Genomic DNA, 24,797 nt, shown 5'->3' with positions numbered 1-24,797 from the left:
AAATCATTTTGTCTGTCTTTTCTAATTGATTGTTGTTTTCTCTTCTTCTGTCTGTCAGTTGGTCATCTCTGTGGGCGTGTCTCTCTCTGGAGCACCTGGACCTTTCAGGCTGTGAGAAGATCACTGACCACACACTGAAGAAGCTGTCCTTGGGTTTGGGGGACCTGGCATCTCCCACATGCTCTGAGAAACGCTCTGACCGGCGAGCCAAGCTTCTGAAGAGCCCTCCTTCTCCCATCTGTCTGCTGGACAAGCGGAGCCTCCGTCCGACTGGACACAGCCGGCAGGCCCTGATCTTCAAGCAGTGGCCAGGGAGACTGGGCAGTGCCCCCTGCAGCCCCACCAGGGTCTGGGTCCTGGACCCCTCGGAGCTGGCCGACATCGAGGACGCTGCGGAGTGGAACCGTCGCGGGGAAGTGTCTACCCCTGAGGGGCGGGGCTTTGTGGAGACTCAGCCAGGTGGAGTGTTGTGTTGCTGCAGGAGGAGTAGGAGGCGGGGCTTCAGGACTGGCTTTAGCACCTCCTACTGGCAGCAGCAGTATGGGCTTGGGGAGGCCGGCTGTGGCCATTCAACCTGCTGCACTGGTGAGACGGCCCTGAGGACTTTAGGAGGGCTGCAGTGTGAGTCTTACATCACCAGGGGCAGTGCAGGGGCAGAGTTTCGGACTAAATGCTCCTCTGGGGGCCAGTGGTGCCTGGAGTGTGACAACAGAACTGATCGGTCAGACGCTCAACGCTCACTAAGGTTCCTCAGCCTCTCTGGATGCTATCAGGTCACAGACCTGGGCTTGAGGTAAAACTGCTTATGACTCCTCCGTATTATGTATTCCACCTATGTAAACGTTGCTTTAACCTATAGTTGTATGTGTGTTGATATAGTTTTTTCGATTTGGGAATGAGTGTCTGTATTATGGACATGTGTTTCAGGGCACTGTCTCAGCGTGGAGGTCTTCCTCTCCTGGAGCATCTGAACCTGTCTGGATGTCTCCTCATCACTGAGGTGGGATTACAGGAGCTGGTGTCAGCCTGTCCTGCCCTCAATGATGAACACTTCTACTACTGCGACAACATCAACGGTAATGTACACATCACTCATTTTTTAAAATTTTATTTCACCTTTATTTAACCAGGTAGGCCAGTTGAGAACAAGTTCTCATTTACAACTGCGACCTGGCCAAGATAAAGCAAAGCAGTGCGATAAAAACAATAACACAGAGTTACATATGGGGTAAAACAAAACAAAGTCAAAAATACCACAGAAAATATATATACAGTGTGTGCAAATGTAGCAAGTTATGGAGGTAAGGCAATAAATAGGCCATAGTGCAAAATAATTACAATTAGTATTAACACTGGAATGATAGAGATGATGTGCAAATAGAGATACTGGGGTGCAAATGAGCGAAATAAATAACAATATGGGGATGAGGTAGTTGAGTGGGCTAATTTCAGATGGGCTGTGTACAGGTGCAGTGATCGGTAAGGTGCTCTGTCAACTGATGCTTAAAGTTAGTGAGGGAGATAAGAGTCTCCAGCTTCAGAGATTTTTGCAGTTCGTTCCAGTCATTGGCAGCAGAGAACTGGAAGGAATGGCGGCCAAAGGAGGTGTTGGCTTTGGGGATGACCAGTGAGATATACCTGCTGGAGCGCATACTACGGGTGGGTGTTGCTATGGTGACCAATGAGCTAAGATAAGGCGGAGATTTGCCTAGCAGTGATTTATAGATGGCCTGGAGCCAGTGGGTTTGGCGATTAATATGTAGTGAGGACCAGCCAACAAGAGCGTACAGGTCACAGTGGTGGGTAGTATATGGGGCTTTGGTGACAAAACGGGTGGCACTGTGATAGACTACATCCAATTTGCTGAGTAGAGTGTTGTAGGCTATTTTGTAAATGACATCGCCGAAGTCAAGGATCGGTAGGATAGTCCGTTTTACGAGGGCATGTTTGGCAGCATGAGTGAAGGAGGCTTTGTTGCGAAATAGGAAGCCGATTCTAGATTTCACTTTGGATTGGAGATGCTTAATGTGAGTCTGGAAGGAGAGTTTACAGTCTAACCAGACACCTAGGTATTTGTAGTTGTCCACATCCTCTAGGTCAGACCCGTCGAGAGTAGTGATTCTAGTCGGGTGGGCGGGTGCCAGCAGTGTTCGATTGAAGAGCATGCATTTAGTTTTACTAGTGTTTAAGAGCAGTTGGAGGCTACGGAAGGAGTGTTGTATGGCGTTGAAGCTCGTTTGGAGGTTTGTTAACACAGTGTCCAATGAAGGGCCAGATGTATACAAAATGGTGTCGTCTGCGTAGAGGTGGATCTGAGAGTCACCAGCAGCAAGAGCGACATCATTGATATACACTGAGAAAAGAGTCAGCCCAAGAATTGAACCCTGTGGCACCCCCATAGAGACTGCCATAGGTCCAGACAACAGGCTCTCCGATTTGACACATTGAACTCTGAGAAGTAGTTGGTGAACCAGGCGAGGCAGTCATTTGAGAAACCAAGGCTATTTAGTCTGCCAATAAGAATGCGGTGGTTGACAGAGTCGAAAGCCTTGGCCAGGTCGATGAAGACGGCTGCACAGTACTGTCTATTATCGATCGCGGTTATAATATCGTTTAGGACCTTGAGCGTGGCTGAGGTGCACCCATGACCAGCTCGGAAACTGGATTGCATAGCGGAGAAGGTACGGTGGGATTCGAAATGGTCGGTGATCTGTTTGTTAACTTTGCTTTCAAAAACTTTCGAAAGGCAGGGCAGGATGGATATAGGTCAGTAACAGTTTGGATCTAGAGTGTCACCCCCTTTGAAGAGGGGGATGACCGCGGCAGCTTTCCAATCTCTGGGGATCTCAGACGTTACGAAAGAGAGGTTGAACAGGCTAGTAATAGGGGTTGCGACAATTTCGGCGGCTAATTTTAGAAAGAAAGGGTCCAGACTATCTAGCCCAGATGATTTGTAGGGGTCCAGATTTTGCAGCTTTCAGAACATCAGCTGTCTGAATTTGTGTGAAGAAGAAGCGGGGGGGGGGGGCATGGGCAAGTTGCAGCGGAGGGTGCAGAGCTGGTGGCCGGGGAAACAAGAACCTCATATGAAACAGATCTAAGTGATGTAATGTTATACACTTGAATGTTGCACAAATGTGTAGGAAGAGCATTATGTATCATATTTGAGTGGAGTTGAATGGATGACCTTTGGATTGTATTTAGGTATGAATGTTCCTAACCTCACCTGTGCAGCACGTTTCCCAGTGTAAGTTCCTTATGTAACAGCCCTGCTGATCTTATGAGGTGGAAGGTAAGTGGGCTTTAAGGTAGTCAGAGAAACCCGTTCAGTGTTCACTATCACAACGTAATGCTTAACGCCATAGTATTAGTGTAAACCTTTTAACATTGTTTCTGAACCAAGAGTGTGGACAGAAGTCCAACTTGGCAATAGGTATATGTCCACATTACTGGGGACTCACACTAGGCGAGATAATCACTGACCTAGCTAACAATCATTTTCAAAACTTCGAATTTTTCAATTTCAATTATTATTATTATTATTATATACAATTCTTGAATGTTATTTATATGGGGGATACAATCTTCCCAGCTCTGCAGATTTTGCTGCGACGAGACAGAATCATTAGATCATTTGTTTTGGTACTGTCCATTTGTAGCTTGTTTTTGGACACAGGTCCAGGAATGGCTGAATGATTGCAATATTTACCTGGAGCTAACCCTGCAGATAGCACTACTGGGTGATCTGAAAAGTCATACTCAATCGATCAATAATATAATATTACTTTTAGCAAAAATGTTTATATTCAATTTACGATCTGTAGAAACAATGACAATATAAAGGTTCAGAACTTTTTTTAAACATCACAGTACAGTTGAAAGATATATGGCAAATAGAAATCCAATATGGATGGTGGTAAGAGATAGATGGGAGGTGTTGAATGGAGCTGAAGGATGGGACTAATAACAACAACTAATAACAACAAGATAACTAATGTAAAGAATATTGTGTCCATAATAAGTATATAGGTTATAGGTTGAGAGCTTTTGTGAAAGAGCACAGTTAGAAAAATATGGCATATAGAAACAAACCAGATGGACATCATGAAAATGATCGAAGGAAGTTCAGGAGTAAAAACAAACAAAATATAATTATTGTAGAATTTGACTGTCCATAAAATGTATATAGTATGTATGGGCTGGAAGTAGAGGCCTAAGCGTTGTTGTTCACCTAGTTTACTCCAATTGGGGAAGGGGTTGTGGGGTTGGAAAGTAATGAAGGGAAATATAATTTTAAAAAGGATGTGTGTGTGGATGTATGTGTGTGTGTGTGTGTGTGTGTGTGTGTGTGTATATATGTATATATATGTGTATATATGTATATATATGTGTATATATGTATATATGTATGTATATATATGTATGTATATATGTATATATATGTATGTATATATGTATATATATGTGTATATATATGTATATGTATATGTGTATGTATATATATATATGTATATGTATATGTATATATATGTATATGTATATATATATGTGTGTGTGTGTATATAGATATATATACACTGCTCCAAAAAAATAAAGGGAACACTATAATAACACATCCTAGATCTGAATGAATGAAATAATCTTATTAAATACTTTTTTCTTTACATAGTTGAATGTGCTGACAACAAAATCACACAAAAATTATCAATGGAAATCAAATTTATCAACCCATGGAGGTCTGGATTTGGAGTCACACTCAAAATTAAAGTGGAAAACCACACTACAGGCTGATCCAACTTTGATGTAATGTCCTTGAAACAAGTAAAAATGAGGCTCAGTAGTGTGTGTGGCCTCCACGTGCCTGTATGACCTCCCTACAACGCCTGGGCATGCTCCTGATGAGGTGGCGGATGGTCTCCTGAGGGATCTCCTCCCAGACCTGGACTAAAGCATCCGCCAACTCCTGGACAGTCTGTGGTGCAACGTGGCGTTGGTGGATGGAGCGAGACATGATGTCCCAGATGTGCTCAATTGGATTCAGGTCTGGGGAACGGGCGGGCCAGTCCATAGCATCAATGCCTTCCTCTTGCAGGAACTGCTGACACACTCCAGCCACATGAGGTCTAGCATTGTCTTGCATTAGGAGGAACCCAGGGCCAACCACACCAGCATATGGTCTCACAAGGGGTCTGAGGATCTCATCTCGGTACCTAATGGCAGTCAGGCTACCTCTAGCGAGCACATGGAGGGCTGTGCGGCCCCCCAAAGAAATGCCACCCCACACCATGACTGACCCACCGCCAAACCGGTCATGCTGGAGGATGTTGCAGGCAGCAGAACGTTCTCCACGGCGTCTCCAGACTCTGTCACGTCTGTCACATGTGCTCAGTGTGAACCTGCTTTCATCTGTGAAGAGCACAGGGCGCCAGTGCCGAATTTGCCAATCTTGGTGTTCTCTGGCAAATGCCAAACGTCCTGCATGGTGTTGGGCTGTAAGCACAACCCCCACCTGTGGACGTCGGGCCCTCATACCACCCTCATGGAGTCTGTTTCTGACCGTTTGAGCAGACACATGCACATTTGTGGCCTGCTGGAGGTCATTTTGCAGGGCTCTGGCAGTGCTCCTCCTGCTCCTCCTTGCACAAAGGCGGAGGTAGCGGTCCTGCTGCTGGGTTGTTGCCCTCCTACAGCCTCCTCCACGTCTCCTGATGTACTGGCCTGTCTCCTGGTAGCGCCTCCATGCTCTGGACACTACGCTGACAGACACAGCAAACCTTCTTGCCACAGCTCGCATTGATGTGCCATCCTGGATGAGCTGCACTACCTGAGCCACTTGTGTGGGTTGTAGACTCCGTCTCATGCTACCACTAGAGTGAAAGCACCGCCAGCATTCAAAAGTGACCAAAACATCAGCCAGGAAGCATAGGAACTGAGAAGTGGTCTGTGGTCACCACCTGCAGAACCACTCCTTTATTGGGGGTGTCTTGCTAATTGCCTATAATTTCCACCTGTTGTCTATTCCATTTGCATGTGAAATTTATTGTCAATCAGTGTTGCTTCCTAAGTGGACAGTTTGATTTCACAGAAGTGTGATTGACTTGGAGTTACATTGTGTTGTTTAAGTGTTCCCTTTATTTTTTTGAGCAGTGTGTGTGTGTGTGTGTGTGTATATATATATATATATATATATACACACACACACACACACACACACACACACACACACACACACACACACACACACACACACAGTGGGGAGAACAAGTATTTGATACACTGCCGATTTTGCAGGTTTTCCTACTTACAAAGCATGTAGAGGTCTGTAATTTTTTATCAAAGGTACACTTCAACTGTGAGAGAGGGAATCTAAAACAAAAATCCAGAAAATCACATTGTATGATTTTTAAGTAATAATTTTGCATTTTATTGCATGACATAAGTATTTGATCACCTACCAACCAGTAAGAATTCCGGCTCTCACAGACCTGTTAGTTTTTCTTTAAGAAGCCTTCCTGTTCTCCACTCATTACCTGTATTAACTACACCTGTTTGAACTCGTTACCTGTATAAAAGACACCTGTCCACACATTCAATCAAACAGACTCCAACCTCTCCACAATGGCCAAGACCAGAGAGCTGTGTAAGGACATCAGGGATAAAATTGTAGACCTGTACAAGGCTGGGATGGGCTACAGGACAATAGGCAAGCAGCTTGGTGAGAAGGCAACAATTGTTGGCGCAATTATTCGAAAATGGAAGAAGTTCAAGATGACGGTCAATCACCCTTGGTCTGGGGCTACATGCAAGATCTCACCTCGTGGGGCATCAATGATCATGAGGAAGGTGTGGGATCAGCCCAGAACTACACGGCAGGACCTGGTCAATGACCTGAAGAGAGCTGGGACCACAGTCTCAAAGAAAACCATTAGTAACACACTACGCCATCATGGATTAAAATCCTGCAGCGCACGCAAGGTCCCCCTGCTCAAGCCAGCGCATGTCCAGGCCCGTCTGAAGTTTGCCAATGACCATCTGGATGATCCAGAGGAGGAATGGGAGAAGGTATGTTGTCTGATGAGACAAAAATAGAGCTTTTTGGTCTAAACTCCACTCGCCGTGTTTGGAGGAAGAAGAAGGATGAGTACAACCCCAAGAACACCATCCCAACCGTGAAGCATGGAGATGGAAACATCATTCTTTGGGGATGCTTTTCTGCAAAGGGGACAAGATGACTGCACCGTATTGAGGGGAGGATGGATGGGGCCATGTATCGCGAGATCTTGACCAACAACCTCCTTCCCTCAGTAAGAGCATTGAAGATCGGTCGTGGCTTGGTCTTCCAGCATGACAACGACCCGAAACACACAGCCAGGGCAACTAAGGAGTGGCTCCGTAAGAAGCATCTCAAGGTCCTGGAGTGGCCTAGCCAGTCTCCAGAACTGAACCCAATAGAAAATCTTTGGAGGGAGCTGAAAATCTGTATTGAAAAAAAACATATGGGGGATTGGAAGTAATGCAGACAATTACATTGATGGAAGTTACAATCTATCTGAAATATTAAAGCTGATCTACCCCCTATAAAAAACAAAAAACAATCATTTTCTATGAAATAAGGAGACTCAACATCGCGCAACAGTCAATCGGAAGAGGGCAGCTCTTATTAGCAAGCTTTGACATTGGCTAACAACAAAACAGACTTTATGCTGGCTGTTTGAAGGATACACCCACCAGGGTAGACCTCAACGACTTGATCGCTGATTATCTTGGGAAGTGTGAGACCCCTCTTAAGGACAACAGTAACTGGACCACTGTATGTGTGAGTGTCTGACTGGTCTAACTGTTCTGTTTCTCTGCAGGTCCTCACGCTGACACGGCCAGCGGCTGCCAGAACCTGCAGTGTGGCTTCAGGGTGTGCTGCCGCTCTGGAGAGTGACCTTTCACCCAGCCCCACGACCCCCCCCCCCCCCCCATCATGGTTCCTCATCTGCACTTTAATCACCTGGGAATAAACCAATCTCTGTACTTTGTCACTTCAAATAGTTTCTAGATAAACAAAAATTCTAGTTAACTCGGGACATTTCCATTTCCATCAGTATTTTTAGGAAATACTCCTTTAGAAAAATATATGGGTGTTTGATGTATGAAGTATCCGCAAATGTAAATTCTGGTTCCATATTTTGAGAAAGCGATTATTTTGCATTTTCATTTGAGTTGCAAAAAAGCAGACGTTATATGTGAGCACCAAGTACTTGTCGTTTCTGTAGTGAAATGAACCATGTTTCACAGAAGTTGACACCAGGTATCCTGTAGTTTCTGACTTGGTCCATCACCTCTGCTCCTACTTGCTTATTTTAGATCTCTGATTTGTGATTGCTGTAGTCTTACTTGGTTAATTGAAATTAGAAGTAAGAAACATCAGATAATTAAATGTTGTGATGTGAGTTCTCTTCACATGATGATACACAGCTTGACCTACATTTTGGGAGTGGTGATTCACACGGTGGAAGATACTGTTTCATCATAATGGTGTGTAACGTCAGTGACTGTTAATAAATCTGACGGTACTGCATAGTCCTGGAGAACACTGATCATGTCACTACTAGAGATGACATGTGGCCAGATCACTGTTAGAATTGCCTCAGATGTGGGCAGGCATGTCAGGTATAGAGTTATGGTGGTATTTGGCTGCAGGTAATACCCTTATCCCATATGTTGGATTTCAACCTCTAAAATGACATTCATAATGCTTCTCATCTTTCTCCTTTGTGGCTAGAAACATTGGATTGTTCTTATATTTTCCCTTTGTCATTGTATTGAATGAATGGTAAGGGCACTGAAATTCACCAGCATTCACATAAGCTCTCACAGGCCAGAGGGTTACTTCACAAAATGATATCCTAGACATGTATACAGTTGAATGACAAAATGAAGCAGATTTGAGAAATAGCCCCTATTCTGTGAGACCCACTGTGAGTGCTGGTCTTTATACATAGCACATCCAACTTCTGGAGACCCATTATTTGCTTGTTCAAACAATCTGCATGAGAAGTTCTATTGGTTATGTACAGTTCAAAAGCAGAACAATAAAAGTATATTGGATTTAAAGTATGTGAAATACAGTATGTATGCGGTAAAGGATTCAAACAAATGTGGTATTTTATTGTTTTAAAGTTATGATAAAATCTGTTATATTACACCGTACATAACACAAGACTGAGCGTCAGATTTGGTAGCTACACAAGTTAATTGTGATTTCATAGGAATGGTAAACGAGCCCAAACTCTGTGTTGTCCAGAGCTATCACACTCATATGCAAATATAATACGAGACCAAATCAATAGAGTACGGTTACATGCACACAATAATGCGATTATTGTGGATAGTCAGATTAATATACTAGTTCGATTAAAACGTTTACATGTTTTGCAAGAAGAACGATTTCCCCAATCCTGTTTACATGGACACATCTGAATTGGCACGCTGATAAATGCAGAAAAACGCCAATCAAAATAAACGTTCAGCCACAGCGCCCATTTTATTTTTGGTAAGTATATCTGATTCTTGAGTTTGGACAAAGTTTGTATGCGAAAACTATAAAACGCATACATTCAGTTCCGAACATACTTCGCTCGCGCTAAAGAGGGAGGTTTTTGCGCTGCTGGTGCTGGCACATGCACAAATCAAATATGCCGCATGAACGCCGATTAAGGTGTTTACATATACTAATAATTTGAAAGATTGCTCAGAAAAGCAGTTTTGATCGGCGTATGCTTACTTCGATTTTGACTTTACGCCGATTAAGGTAAACAGTAAGGGTGTTTAGATGACTATTGCATAATCAGCCTACTGCCATAATCATTTTAATATCGAATTATTCATGTGCATGTAGACGTACTGTAGTCTAAAAGGTAGTTGTGCTCTAAACATTTCTTCATAAACATACAGATAAACAATATCGTAAAGTGCATTTATGAAAAACAAGCTTGTCTATATCTCTGCAATGGAGTTATCGTGTGCGGATGAGTGAGGCCAGGTAAACCCAGACAGACAGGACATTGTTAGGGTAGGCATGGACATGAACAGCCAGGGCAAACTCCACATTGGATGCCTCCACATTGTGGACTCCTGTACTGTAGACTGCCTCAATAATGGGCCGGACCTCTGAGAATGGAAGATGCAGGGGGAATCCTGAAATCTGTTAAAGGAGGAAATCGAGAGACGTCAGTGACACTGTTCCACATCCAAGGAAATAATCCAGTCATGTATGGCCAGTGGTGTAAAGTACTTAAGTAAAAATACTTTAAAGGACTACTTAAGTAGTTTTTTTGGGTATCTGTACTTTACTATTTATATTTTTGCCAACTTTTACTTCACTACATTCCTAAAGAAAATAATGTACTTTTTACTTCATTCATTTTCCCTGACATCCAAAAGTACTTGTTACATTTTGACAGGAAAATGGTCCAATTCACACATTTACAGTGGGGAAAAAAAGTATTTAGTCAGCCACCAATTGTGCAAGTTCTCCCACTTAAAAAGATGAGAGAGGCCTGTAATTTTCATCATAGGTACACGTCAACTATGACAGACAAAATGAGAAGAAAAAAAATCCAGAAAATCACATTGTAGGATTTTTAATGAATTTATTTGCAAATTATGGTGGAAAATAAGTATTTGGTCAATAACAAAAGTTTCTCAATACTTTGTTATATACCCTTTGTTGGCAATGACACAGGTCAAACGTTTTCTGTAAGTCTTCACAAGGTTTTCACACTCTTGCTGGTATTTTGTCCCATTCCTCCATGCAGATCTCCACTAGAGCAGTGATGTTTTGGGGCTGTCGCTGGGCAACAAAGATCCCTCCAAAGATTTTCTATGGGGTTGAGATCTGGAGACTGGCTAGGCCACTCCAGGACCTTGAAATGCTTCTTACGAAGCCACTCCTTCGTTGCCCGGGCGGTGTGTTTGGGATCATTGTCATGCTGAAAGACCCAGCCACGTTTCATCTTCAATGCCCTTGCTGATGGAAGGAGGTTTTCACTCAAAATCTCACGATACATGGCCCCATTCATTCTTTCCTTTACACGGATCAGTCGTCCTGGTCCCTTTGCAGAAAAACAGTCCCAAAGCATGATGTTTCCACCCCCATGCTTCACAGTAGGTGTGGTGTTCTTTGGATGCAACTCAGCATTCTTTGTCATGAAATCTATGCAGCCTACTCAATCACTTTTTATAGCTACTGTTTACAGGCCTCCTGGGCCATATACAGCGTTCCTCTCTGAGTTTCCTGAATTCCTATCAGACCTTGTAGTCATAGCAGATCATATTCTAATTTTTGGTGATTTTAATATTCACATGGAGAAGTCCACAGACCCACTCCAAAAGTCTTTCGGAGCCATTATCGACTCAGTGGGTTTTGTCCAACATGTCTCTGGACCTACTCACTGCCACAGTCATACTCTGGACCTAGTTTTGTCCCATGGAATAAATGTTGTAGATCTTAATGTTTTTCCACAAAATCCTGGACTATCGGACCACCATTTTATTACATTTGCAATCGCAACAAATAATCTGCTCAGACCCCAACCAAGGAGCATCAAAAGTCGTGCTATAAATTCTCAAACAACACAAAAATTCATTGATGCCCTTCCAGACTCCTTCTGCCTACCCAAGGACGTCAGAGGACAAAAATCAGTTAACCACTTAACTGAGGAACTCAATTTAACCTTGCGCAATACCCTAGATGCAGTTGCACCCCTAAAAACGAAAAACATTTGTCATAAGAAACTAGCTCCCTGGTATACAGAAAATACCCGAGCTTTGAAGCAAGCTTCCAGGAAATTGGAACGGAAATGGCGCCACACCAAACTGGAAGTCTTCCGACTAGCTTGGAAAGACAGTACCGTGCAGTACCGAAGAGCCCTCACTGCTGCTCGATCATCCTACTTTTCCAACTTAATCGAGGAAAATAAGAACAATCCAAAATTTCTTTTTGATACTGTTGCAAAGCTAACTAAAAAGCAGCATTCCCCAAGAGAGGATGGCTTTCACTTCAGCAGTGATAAATTCATGAACTTCTTTGAGGAAAAGATCATGACCATTAGAAAGCAAATTACGGACTCCTCTTTGAATCTGCGTATTCCTCCAGGGCTTAGCTGTCCTGGATCTGCACAGCTCTGCGAGGGCCTGGGATCGGGAGAGACACTTAAGTGTTTTAGTACTATATCTCTTGACACAATGATGAAAATAATCATGGCCTCTAAACCTTCAAGCTGCATACTGGATCCTATTCCTACTAAACTGCTGAAGGAGCTGCTTCCTGTGCTTGGCCCTCCTATGTTGAACATAATAAACAGCTCTCTATCCACCGGATGTGTACCAAACTCACTAAAAGTGGCAGTGATAAAGCCTCTCTTGAAAAAGCCAAACCTTGACCCGGAAAATATAAAAAACTATCGGCCTATATCGAATCTTCCATTCCTCTCAAAATTTTTAGAAAAAGCTGTTGCGCAGCAACTCACTGCCTTTCTGAAGACAAACAATGTATACGAAATGCTTCAGTCTGGTTTTAGACCCCATCATAGCACTGAGACTGCACTTGTGAAGGTGGTAAATGACCTTTTAATGGCGTCAGACCGAGGCTCTGCATCTGTCCTCGTGCTACTAGACCTTAGTGCTGCCTTTGACACCATCGATCACCACATTCTTTTGGAGAGACTGGAAACCCAAATTGGTCTACACGGACAAGTTCTGGCCTGGTTTAGATCCTACCTGTCGGAAAGATATCAGTTTGTCTCTGTGAATGGTCTGTCCTCCGACAAATCAACTGTACATTTCGGTGTTCCTCAAGGTTCCGTTTTAGGACCACTATTGTTTTCACTATATATTTTACCTCTTGGGGATGTTATTCGAAAACATAATGTTAACTTTCACTGCTATGCGGATGACACACAGCTGTACATTTCAATGAAACATGGTGAAGCCCCAAAATTGCCCTCGCTAGAAGCCTGTGTTTCAGACATAAGGAAGTGGATGGCTGAAAACGTTTTACTTTTAAACTCGGACAAAACAGAGATGCTTGTTCTAGGTCCCAAGAAACAAAGAGATCTTCTGTTAAATCTGACAATTCATCTTGATGGTTGTAAAGTCGTCTCAAATAAAACTGTGAAGGACCTCGGCGTTACTCTTGACCCTGATCTCTCTTTTGACGAACATATTAAGACTGTTTCAAGGACAGCTTTTTTCCATCTACGTAACATTGCAAAAATCAGAAATTTTCTGTCCAAAAATGATGCAGAAAAATTAATCCATGCATTTGTTACTTCTAGGTTAGACTACTGCAATGCTCTATTTTCCGGCTACCCGGCTAAAGCACTAAATAAACTTCAGTTAGTGCTAAATACGGCTGCTAGAATCCTGACTAGAACCAAGAAATTTGATCATATTACTCCAGTGCTAGCTTCCCTACACTGGCTTCCTGTTAAGGCAAGGGCTGATTTCAAGGTTTTACTGTTAACCTATAAAGCGTTACATGGGCTTGCTCCTACCTATCTTTCCGAGTTGGTCCTGCCGTACATACCAATACGTACGCTACGGTCACAAGACGCAGGCCTCCTAATTGTCCCTAGAATTTCTAAGCAAACAGCGGGAGGCAGGGCTTTCTCCTATAGATCTCCATTTTTATGGAACAGTCTGCCTACCCATGTGAGAGACGCAGACTCGGTCTCAACCTTTAAGTCTTTACTGAAGACTTATCTCTTCAGTAGGTCATATGATTGAGTGTAGTCTGGCCCAGGAGTGTGAAGGTGAACGGAAAGGCTGGAGCAACGAACAGCCCTTGCTGTCTCTGCCAGGCCGGTTCCCCTCTCCACTGGGGTTCTCTGCCTCTAACCCTGTTGCAGGGGCTGAGTCACTGGCTTGCTGGTGCTCTTTCATGCCGTCCCTGGGAGGGGTGCGTCACTTGAGTGGGTTGAGTTACTGACGTGATCTTCCTGTCTGGGTTGGCGCCCCCCCCTTGGTTTGTGCTGTGGTGGAGACCTCTGTGGGCTATACTCGGCCTTGTCTCAGGATTGTAAGTTGGTGGTTGGGGATATCCCTCTAGTGGTGCGGGGGCTGTGCTTTGGCGGAGTGGGTGGGGTTATATCCTTCCTGTTTGGCCCTGTCCGGGGGTTTCTTCGGATGGGGCCACAGTGTCTCCGGACCGCTCCTGTCTCAGCCTCCAGTATTTATGCTGCAGTAGTTTATGTGTCGGGGGGCTGGGGTTAGTTGGTTATACCTGGAGTACTTCTCCTGTCTTATCCAGTGTCCTGTGTGAATTTAAGTATGCTCTCTCTAATTCTCTCGTTCTCTCTTTCTCTCTGAGAACCTGAGCCCTAGGACCATACGTCAGGACTACCGGGCATGATGACACCTTGCTGTCCCCAGTCCGCCTGGCCTTGCTGCTATTCCAGTTTCAACTGTTCTGCCTGCGGCTACGAAACCCCTACCTGTCCCAGACCTGCTGTTTTCAACTCTTAATGATCGGCTATGAAAAGCCAACTGAGAGACCTGAGCCCTAGGACCATACGTCGGGACTACCGGCCGTGGTGACTCCTTGCTGTCCCCAGTCCGCCTGGCCTTGCTGCTATTCCAGTTTCAACTGTTCTGCCTGCGGTTATGGAACCCCTACCTGTCCCAGACCTGCTGTTTTAAACTCTTAATGATCGGCTATGAAAAGCCAACTGAGATTTATTCCTGATTATTATTTGACCATGCTTGTCACTTATGAACATTTTTGAACATCTTGGCATGGTTCTGTTATAATCTCCACCCGGCACAGCCAGAAGAGGACTGGCCACCCCTCATAGCCTGGTTCCTCTCTAGGTTTCTTCCTAGGTTTTCGCCTTTCTAGGGAGTTTTTCCTAGCCACCGTGCTTCTACACCTGCATTACTAGCTGTTTGGGGTTTTAGGCTGGGTTTCTGTACAGCACTTCGAGATATTAGCTGATGTAAGAAGGGCTATATAAAATAAAATTGATTGATTGATTGATTTGTCCTCCAAACACGACGAGTTGAGTTTTTACCAAAAAGTTATATTTTGGTTTCATCTGACCATATGACATTCTCCCAATCCTCTTCTGGATCATCCAAATGCACTCTAGCAAACTTCAGACGGGCATGTACTGGCTTAAGCAGGGGGACACGTCTGGCACTGCAGGATTTGAGTCCCTGGCGGCGTAGTGTGTTACTGATGGTAGGCTTTGCTACTTTGGTCCCAGCTCTCTGCAGGTCATTCACTAGGTCCCCCTGTGTGGTTCTGGGATCATTTTGACCCCACGGGGTGAGATCTTGCGTGGAGCCCCAGATCGAGGGAGATTATCAGTGGTCTTGTATGTCTTCCATTTCCTAATAATTGCTCCCACAGTTTATTTCTTCAAACCAAGCTGCTTACCTATTGCAGATTCAGTCTTCCCAGCCTGGTGCAGGTCTACAATTTTGTTTCTGGTGTCCTTTGACAGCTCTTTGGTCTTGGCCATAGTGGAGTTTGGAGTGTGACTGTTTGAGGTTGTGGACAGGTGTCTTTTATACTGATAACAAGTTCAAACAGGTGCCATTAATACAGGTAACGAGTGGAGGACAGAGGAGCCTCTTAAAGAAGAAGTTACAGGTCTGTGAGAGCCAGAAATCTTGCTTGTTTGTAGGTGACCAAATACTTATTTTCCACCATAATTTGCAAATAAATTCATAAAAAATCCTTCTATGTGATTTTCTGGATTTTTTCCCCTTAATTTGTCTGTCATAGTTGACGTGTACCTATGATGAAAATTACAGGCCTCTCATCTTTTTAAGTGGGAGAACTTGCACAATTGGTGGCTGACTAAATACTTTTTTCCCCCACTGTATCAAGAGAGCATCCCTGGTCATCCCTACTGCCTCTGATCTGGAGGACTCAGTAAACACAAATGCTTCATTTGTAAATTATGTCTGAGCGTTGGAGTGTGCCCCTGGCTATCCGTAAATTTAAAATAAATACAAAATTGTGCTGTCTGGTTTGCTTAAAATAAGGAATTTGAAATGGTTTTTACTTTTTATACTTAAATACATTTGAGCAATTCCATTTACTTTTAATACTTAAGTATATTTAAAACAATACTTTTAGACTTTTACTCAAGTAGTATTTTATTGGGTGATTTTCACTTTTACTTGAGTCATTTTCTATTAAGGTATCTTTACTTTTACTCAAGTATGACAATTGAGTACTTTTTCCACCACTGTGTATGGCCTGATCAACCGTTTCTTTCCATGGCATGAGCTAACATTCTGGGTGGCTGAGGAACTCCCTCTAATAACAAATGCCAGTGCCATGACCATCAAAAGGCAATGCTCATAATTTCATCCAAAGAACTGAATGGATGTTTTATGGACCTCTCCATGCCAGGACTACTATGTCATAAGCCATTCCCCTGTCCCTCCCAGCCATAGACTGCCTCTCCCCTGTCCCTCCCAGCCCAGACTCACCCTGTAGTCCCCTAGTAGACTCTGTAACTCCAGACGGTGCTCATCGGCCACGTCCCTCCCTCCGCTCAGCTCCAGCTTTGGAAGGAAGTGGCGCAGGGTGGAGGTGCAGTAGCGGTTCCAGCGGGTCGGGTGGCGGGGCCGCCATTCCATGATCTTCTCTTTTAGAATCTTCTCAACCCTACAGGTAAGGGAGATGTTAAGAGAAGTGGAGGTGTATTAGTATTATGTGTATAATTATGCATATACTGTGATGCACTATGATGATGTGTTGAATTCTTTCTAGGTTAAATGACTTGCCTGTCCTGCAGCTCTGCAGCCACTCCCTTGTCTGTGCGTTGATACACCAGCTCCTCAGGCTAAACAGAGAAGAGAAGACAGAAGGCACAGGTAAGCACTGTACAGGTCAAAGTCCAGAGAGATACTGAGGCTAGGTCTTAGAGATAAATCATGCGTGGTGACCACTGGTCACACTTCGCCTCACCTGAACACTGGACAGCCCAGGGTTTGGAAAGGCCCTGGAGAAGAACGGTTTCCAGAGTTTGGCTTTGGTGACATCAAAACTCATCCTCAGTGGAGAGGTGTACACCTGAATGTTGAACCATACCTAGAGGACAGAAGATTGAGTGAATATGGTTTATAGAGAATCCTTTCAGACAAAACATCTTACTTCAGCCATATCATGTAGATTAGATTAGAATACTGACTCACATTGTCAGCGCTGACCAGGCATCCCACAGTCTGTAGAGGGCAGAAGGTGTCATACTGACCGTAGTACTGACCACTGCTGGGGTTCCAGATGAGGTAGCGACTCTGCTCATAGGTCAGCACGTACGCTGTGGGTCCCTATGACAGGGAGGTGACAGATTTCACAAAACAGATACCACAGAACAGGGCTGTTATAGTATGGGAGAGTGGGGTAAGTTGAACCATTTTCTACATTCAGCATCACTACGGAAATATAGTATTCTTTCTAACAGGATGTTGTGTGTCCCTGGAAATCAGTATTCATGTAAACATTAGTTTTTAAAACGTAGCTTGCCCCAAAAAAGTGGTCTCTTGGCTCAACTTTTACCCCATGGCACAACTTACCCCAGGTTTGGGGTAAGTTGAGCCGCCTACAAATGTCTGTACTGAATGAAATATTACCACTACACTTTTAAAACCATGTCTATCTTTATATCCCAAACACATTTCAACACAATCACGAACACATTTTAGTCTTTTGATCACTTTAAGCATATTTTAAAAATGGTTTAACACCTAACAAACACTTTTAACATAGGCCCTGTTGTTACCTCATATCCCAGCAACAATGCCTTGCATTACGCCTGGGAAGAAAACACTTCAATTTGCTCAGCTTTCCATTGGCTCAACCATTGGCTCAGTTTACCCCATGGCCATTTACTCAACTTACCCCAAAGCAAACATTTTGACTATATTAGCTCACACAGCTACAGGGATACACTTTCATGCTAGGTTTAGGACCTCATATTGAAGCTTATAGAGACCCGAACAGTCTTTCAATTATCTACTTTGGTTTAGATACAAGCATCCTACACTGCTCAAAAAAATAAAGGGAACACTTAAACAACACAATGTAACTCCAAGTCAATCACACTTCTGTGAAATCAAACTGTCCACTTAGGAAGCAACACTGATTGACAATAAATGTCACATGCTGTTGTGCAAATGGAATAGACAACAGGTGGAAATGATAGGCAATTAGCAAGACACCCCCAATAAAGAAGTGGTTCTGCAGGTGGTGACCACAGACCACTTCTCAGTTCCTATGCTTCCTGGCTGATGTTTTGGTCACTTTTGAATGCTGGCGGTGCTTTCACTCTAGTGGTAGCATGAGACGGAGTCTACAACCCACACAAGTGGCTCAGGTAGTGCAGCTCATCCAGGATGGCACATCAATGCGAGCTGTGGCAAGAAGGTTTGCTGTGTCTGTCAGCGTAGTGTCCAGAGCATGGAGGCGCTACCAGGAGACAGGCCAGTACATCAGGAGACGTGGAGGAGGCCGTAGGAGGGCAACAACCCAGCAGCAGGACCACTACCTCCGCCTTTGTGCAAGGAGGAGCAGGAGGAGCACTGCCAGAGCCCTGCAAAATGACCTCCAGCAGGCCACAAATGTGCATGTGTCTGCTCAAATGGTCAGAAACAGACTCCATGAGGGTGGTATGAGGGCCCGACGTCCACAGGTGGGGGTTGTGCTTACAGCCCAACACCGTGCAGGACGTTTGGCATTTGCCAGAGAACACCAAGATTGGCAAATTCGCCACTGGCGCCCTGTGCTCTTCACAGATGAAAGCAGGTTCACACTGAGCACATGTGACAGACGTGACAGAGTCTGGAGACGCCGTGGAGAACGTTCTGCTGCCTGCAACATCCTCCAGCATGACCAGTTTGGCGGTGGGTCAGTCATGGTGTGGGGTGGTATTTCTTTGGGGGGCCGCACAGCCCTCCATGTGCTCGCCAGAGGTAGCCTGACTGCCATTAGGTACCGAGATGAGATCCTCAGACCCCTTGTGAGACCATATGCTGGTGTGGTTGGCCCTGGGTTCCTCCTAATGCAAGACAATGCTAGACCTCATGTGGCTGGAGTGTGTCAGCAGTTCCTGCAAGAGGAAGGCATTGATGCTATGGACTGGCCCGCCCGTTCCCCAGACCTGAATCCAATTGAGCACATCTGGGACATCATGTCTCGCTCCATCCACCAACGCCACGTTGCACCACAGACTGTCCAGGAGTTGGCGGATGCTTTAGTCCAGGTCTGGGAGGAGATCCCTCAGGAGACCATCCGCCACCTCATCAGGAGCATGCCCAGGCGTTGTAGGGAGGTCATACAGGCACTTGGAGGCCACACACACTACTGAGCCTCATTTTTACTTGTTTTAAGGACATTACATCAAAGTTGGATCAGCCTGTAGTGTGGTTTTCCACTTTAATTTTGAGGGTGACTCCAAATCCAGACCTCCATGGGTTGATACATTTGATTTCCATTGATCATTTTTGTGTGATTTTGTTGACAGCACATTCAACTATGTAAAGAAAAAAGTATTTAATAAGATTATTTCATTCATTCAGATCTAGGATGTGTTATTTTAGTGTTCCCTTTATTTTTTTGAGCAGTGTATTATTATTATTATTATTATTTTTCATGAAACCTCTAACACAATAAATTCATTTGACTTGGTGAAAATCATTTTTTTGGACCTAACTTGCTTACCACTTTTTCCATGTGGTTTCTTCCTTCACAGACTAAATGAAATTATGACCTCTTCCTAAATATTTGTTCAAATTATTAATTTTGTGTATGGTTTCCTAGAAACAGGTGACTAACTGTAAAACAAGTCAATGTTGGTAATCTGTCTTCACTAGTATGCAGTTCTTTACATTTGTTTTGGACTAATGTAGTTACGAAAATTCAATCAGTAAGGCTGGTCTGAATGGATTGTCACTTTTCATCTAGTAAACTTATAATTCACATCACTTCCTATCTCACTCATCAGCATGGCAGGTATTTATAGGGTAGTGTCTATAATGTTACCTCATCAGTTTTCCTCCTTTCCTATTAGCAACCGTGTGGAATGTAATTAACTGACCTATTAACTTCAGACTATTAGCATGGCACACTAAGGCAATTCCACCATGGTTGCTGATTAACCTATTGGCTCACAAGTGCAATAATCACTTTCCTTTCTTTCAACCAATAGGCATGAATGTAGGGGAGTATTTACAGTGAGGGAAAAAAGTATTTGATCCCCTGCTGATTTTGTACGTTTGCCCACTGACAAATAAATGATCCGTCTATAATTTTAATGGTAGGTTTATTTGAACAGTGAGAGACAGAATAACAACAAAACAATCCAGGAAAAAACGCATGTCAAAAATGTTATAAATTGATTTGCATTTTAATGAGGGAAATAAGAATTTGACCCCTCTCAATCAGAAAGATTTCTGGCTCCCAGGTGTCTTTTATACAGGTGACGAGCTGAGATTAGGAGCACACTCTTAAAGGTACACCTGTCCACAGAAGCAATCAATCAATCAGATTCCAAACTCTCCACCATGGCCAAGACCAAAGAGCTCTCCAAGGATGTCAGGGACAAGATTGTAGACTTACACAAGGCTGGAATGGGCTACAAGACCATCTCCAAGCAGCTTGGTGAGAAGGTGACAACAGTTGGTGCGATTATTCGCAAATGGAAGAAACACAAAAGAACTGTCAATCTCCCTCGGCCTGGGGCTCCATGCAAGATCTCACCTCGTGGAGTTGCAATGATCATGAGAAAGGTGAGGAATCAGCCCAGAACTACATGGGAGGATCTTGTCAACGATCTCAAGGCAGCTGGGACCATAGTCACCAAGAAAACAATTGGTAACACACTACGCCGTGAAGGACTGAAATCCTGCAGCGCCCGCAAGGTCGCCCTGCTCAAGAAAGCACATATAAAGGGCCATCTGAAGTTTGCCAATGAACATCTGAATGATTCAGAGGAGAACTGGGTGAAAGTGTTGTGGTCAGATGAGACCAAAATGGAGCTCTTTGGTATCAACTCAACTCGCCGTGTTTGGAGGAGGAAAAATGCAGCCTATGACCCCAAGAACACCATCCCCACCGTCAAACATGGAGGTGGAAACATTATGCTTTGGGGGTGTATTTCTGCTAAGGGGACAGGACAACTTCACCGCATCAAAGGGACGATGGACGGGGCCATGTACCGTCAAATCTTGGTTGAGAACCTCCTTCCCTCAGCCAGGGCATTGAAAATGGGTCGTGGATGGGTATTCCAGCATGACAATGACCCAAAACACACGGCCAAGGCAACAAAGGAGTGGCTCAAGAAGAAGCACATTAAGGTCCTGGAGTGGCCTAGCCAGTCTCCAGACCTTAATCCCATAGAAAATCTGTGGAGGGAGCTGAAGGTTCGAGTTGCCAAACGTCAGCCTCGAAACCTTAATGACTTGAAGAAGATCTGCAAAGAGGAGTGGGACAAAATCCCTCCTGAGATGTGTACAAACCTGGTGGCCAACTACAAGAAACGTCTGACCTCTGTGATTGCCAACAAGGGTTTTGCCACCAAGTACTAAGTCATGTTTTGCAGAGGGGTCAAATACTTATTTCCCTCATTAAAATACAAATCAATTTATAACATTTTTGACATGCGTTTTTCTCGATTTTTTTGTTGTTATTCTATCTCTCACTGTTCAAATAAACCTACCATTAAAATTATAGACTGATCATTTCTTTGTCAGTGGGCAAACGTACAAAATCAGCAGGGGATCAAATACTTTTTTCCCTCACTGTATATGTCAACTCAAACCTTGTCCCACTTGATGTTTTGCAGTAACAGTCTTCCAACGACCTTTCACCTCCCCACCACCAGCATAATAACCTTAACGTCCGTCATTGGGGGTGGGGGTTCGATGCCAGCTGCCCAACATAGAGCAACCTGTCATCAGCATTTGGCTCTGAGGAGCATTCCTCAGAGACGAGGCCTACCCCAAACTATTCAATAAAATGATGTCTCTGTTGTCATTCCGTTAAGCCTGTACTCGATTGAAGTCATGTTGTCCAGCTTTGTGTTGCTCACCTCAGGAATGGCGCTGCCGATGATGAGCCACGCCTTCTTGCCCATAGACAGGAAGTAATTACAGAGCAGTACAGCATGTTCCTCCTCATCGCCCGCCAGCAGGGTCAGGAATTGCTACAAACAGGAAAAGGAAACCCAGAATTACTCAGAACCCGCCCTCTACTAAGATTATTGAAATCTACAATGATGTCAGAGTCTATGAAAATTTGTCGGCTTCACTCACGTCACTGGTGCTCCACAGGTCACAGACACCAGCGAATGAGACGCTATCAGGCAGAGAGGGGATGAGAGACACGTACCGAGCTATCAGCTCCTTGAGAGAGGGGAGGAGAGGGAGAGACTACCTATGAAATCAAGCAACAGTCAAAGCTTGAGAGTGCTATAACTCAGGAATCAGACTGAGGCTCCATTATCAGTAGTGACTGTGTTGTCTCAGCGGAGACCTGACTGACCGTGGCCTCCTGGGGGCTGTTGGGGAAGGCGTCGAGCAGCTCCTGCGGGGGGTTGAGGGGGTGGAGGTAGCGGCTGATGAACACGGTCTTCCCGTTGATGTCGATGACGGTGGTGAGGCAGGGACGGTCGGGGTAACTTACTGCTGCGTCCCTCTCAAAGACCTCTGACGCCAGCAGTAGACGCTCGCCCTCCTGGCTGTCAAACTGGGATAGGGGTCTCAGGTCAGAGGAGTAGAGTGGGGGGGTCACCATAAAGCTACAGCAGTACACTTAGATCAGCAAGAGTCAGATGATCTGGATCTATTTGTGTCTAGTCTACTAATAACTGTGAGGGAGGAGGGATGTTGATGTGGGACCGCTGAACAATGGACAGTTAGACTGCTTGGGTACATTAGTCACAGTGTGCTGTCCTCAACATCTATCTAATCAAAACACAATGTTAATGCCGTTCATACAGTTTACTGCAGTAAACAGTAAACAGTTACCTTTACTTCCTTCATCTAACAAATGCAGCAAAGGACAGATGAAAGAAAATAAAGAAACAAATCGGCGTAAATCCCACTCTTTCAGAGAATAAAGAAATAATTAAGAAATGAAATGTTAATAACTCATGCATTTGGTAAATTAAAAAAACAGAAAAGCTAAGACAGACAGACCAAACACAGAGAGAGAGCATGGAGACAGCTAGGACAGACAGAGAGACAGCCTGCCAGGCTGAGCTTACCTTCTCCCTAACAGTCTCTCCAGGTACCAGCTGTGGTTCTATGGTGATGAAGAGTGTGATGAAGGCTCCCTCACTAAGACTGCGTACAGCGTCGTAGCCACCATCACTGGCCATGCTGCGCTCCTTACTGTATCCCAGCAACACCGGTGGGGTGTCCACCTTAAACGTGCCGTCAATCTGCCAGATCAGATTAGACAACAGAACCACAGCAGTAAGTTACTTGTGTCAGTGTGAGTCCCTGTCTGTCTGTCAGTCAGTGGTGTGGTGTCATAGACAGTCAGTCTTACCCTGGACTGGAAGTAGATAGTACTGAAGGGAATCTTCACAGAGCCCAGCCAGTGTTTCTCTAGCCGTGTGTGGACTTCCCTCCCCCTATCCTCTCCATCCTGAAAATAGAGGAAAGATTTAAACTGATAAAACATAATGACACGAAAAGTGTATGGATACTGTAGTTAACTATTCTGTAATGTGCAATATGTTTTGCTGAGCCAGAGGGCATGGAAAGTCCCTTTGATTCACATTCTAGTGATGTCCTACTCACCCCTCCCAATTCATAATGGACTTCATCAAAGATGTTGATGAAGACTTCATCTTTCACTGACTGCAGGCTAGCAGTGCTGTAGTCTCCATTTGGGGCACTGTGGCAAAAAAACAAAAACAATGCTTGATAAATCTTCTAAACAAAGCATTCATAGATAATACCATACATGTGATCATGAAATTGACTATGTGTGGTCAAAGAGATGTCCCAATTTAGACCAGTCATGGACCAGTCACACACTCACCTAAATGGTAGTTGCAGGTCCTCGTTCCAGCAGGGGTTTGGTCCGTCTGCTGTTGTGGTCTGAAGAACCGTGCGCTGGAACGATACCTCCACAAAGGGCCTGACCTGCACCTGGAAAACACAGATTCACAACACACACAGTGAGGGAAAAAAGTATTTGATCCCCTGCAGATTTTGTACGTTTGCCCACTGACAAAGAAATGATCAGTCTATAATTTTAATGGTAGGTTTATTTGAACAGTGAGAGACAGAATAACAACAAAACAATCCAGAAAAACGCATGTCAAGAATGTTATAAATTGATTTGCATTTTAATGAGGGAAATAAGTATTTGACCCCCTCTCAATCAGAAAGATTTCTGGCTCCCAGGTGTCTTTTATACAGGTAACGAGCTGAGATTAGGAGCACACTCTTAAAGGGAGTGCTCCTAATCTCAGCTTGTTACCTGTATAAAAGACACCTGTCCACAGAAGCAATCATTCAATCAGATTCCAAACTCTCCACCATGGCCAAGACCAAAGAGCTCTCCAAGGATGTCAGGGACAAGATTGTAGACCTACACAAGCCTGGAATGGGCTACAAGACCATCACCAAGCAGCTTGGTGAGAAGGTGACAACAGTTGGTGCGATTATTCGCAAATGGAAGAAACACAAAATAACTGTCAATCTCCCTCGGCCTGGGGCTCCATGCAAGATCTCACCTCGTGGAGTTGCAATGATCATGAGAACGGTGAGGAATC

At 44.3% G+C, this 24,797-nt stretch overlaps 2 protein-coding genes across 3 annotated transcripts in view; one reads left to right on the top strand and one right to left on the bottom strand.

Annotated features, from left to right (window-relative positions):
- LOC311130278 (F-box/LRR-repeat protein 5) overlaps positions 1 to 9,138 on the top strand; it is a 31,637-nt gene extending 22,499 nt beyond the window's left edge. For both annotated transcript variants that reach the window (XM_084163006.1, XM_084163007.1), the window contains exons 9-11: positions 59 to 793; positions 928 to 1,076; positions 7,857 to 9,138. In XM_084163006.1, the coding sequence (XP_084019132.1) occupies positions 59 to 793; positions 928 to 1,076; positions 7,857 to 7,933 (961 nt within the window). In that variant the 3' untranslated portion in view covers positions 7,934 to 9,138. The remainder of the gene's footprint in view (positions 1 to 58; positions 794 to 927; positions 1,077 to 7,856) is intronic.
- Positions 9,128 to 24,797, bottom strand: part of cc2d2a (coiled-coil and C2 domain containing 2A) — a 31,254-nt gene continuing 15,584 nt past the window's right edge. The window contains exons 26-37 of the mRNA XM_084163010.1: positions 24,059 to 24,168; positions 23,815 to 23,911; positions 23,561 to 23,659; positions 23,274 to 23,450; positions 22,550 to 22,753; positions 22,321 to 22,410; positions 22,098 to 22,211; positions 17,206 to 17,340; positions 16,979 to 17,101; positions 16,795 to 16,853; positions 16,498 to 16,675; positions 9,128 to 10,195 (exon numbers count right to left, since the gene is read on the bottom strand). Coding sequence (XP_084019136.1) covers positions 10,007 to 10,195; positions 16,498 to 16,675; positions 16,795 to 16,853; positions 16,979 to 17,101; positions 17,206 to 17,340; positions 22,098 to 22,211; positions 22,321 to 22,410; positions 22,550 to 22,753; positions 23,274 to 23,450; positions 23,561 to 23,659; positions 23,815 to 23,911; positions 24,059 to 24,168 — 1,575 coding nt within the window. The 3' untranslated portion in view covers positions 9,128 to 10,006. The remainder of the gene's footprint in view (positions 10,196 to 16,497; positions 16,676 to 16,794; positions 16,854 to 16,978; positions 17,102 to 17,205; positions 17,341 to 22,097; positions 22,212 to 22,320; positions 22,411 to 22,549; positions 22,754 to 23,273; positions 23,451 to 23,560; positions 23,660 to 23,814; positions 23,912 to 24,058; positions 24,169 to 24,797) is intronic.

Source organism: Coregonus lavaretus, assembly GCF_964263955.1.
Source record: "Coregonus lavaretus genome assembly, chromosome: 6".
Taxonomy (NCBI): domain Eukaryota; kingdom Metazoa; phylum Chordata; class Actinopteri; order Salmoniformes; family Salmonidae; genus Coregonus; species Coregonus lavaretus.
The sequence above is the reverse complement of the archived record's forward strand: the minus strand, read 5'-3'. Positions and strand labels throughout refer to the sequence as shown.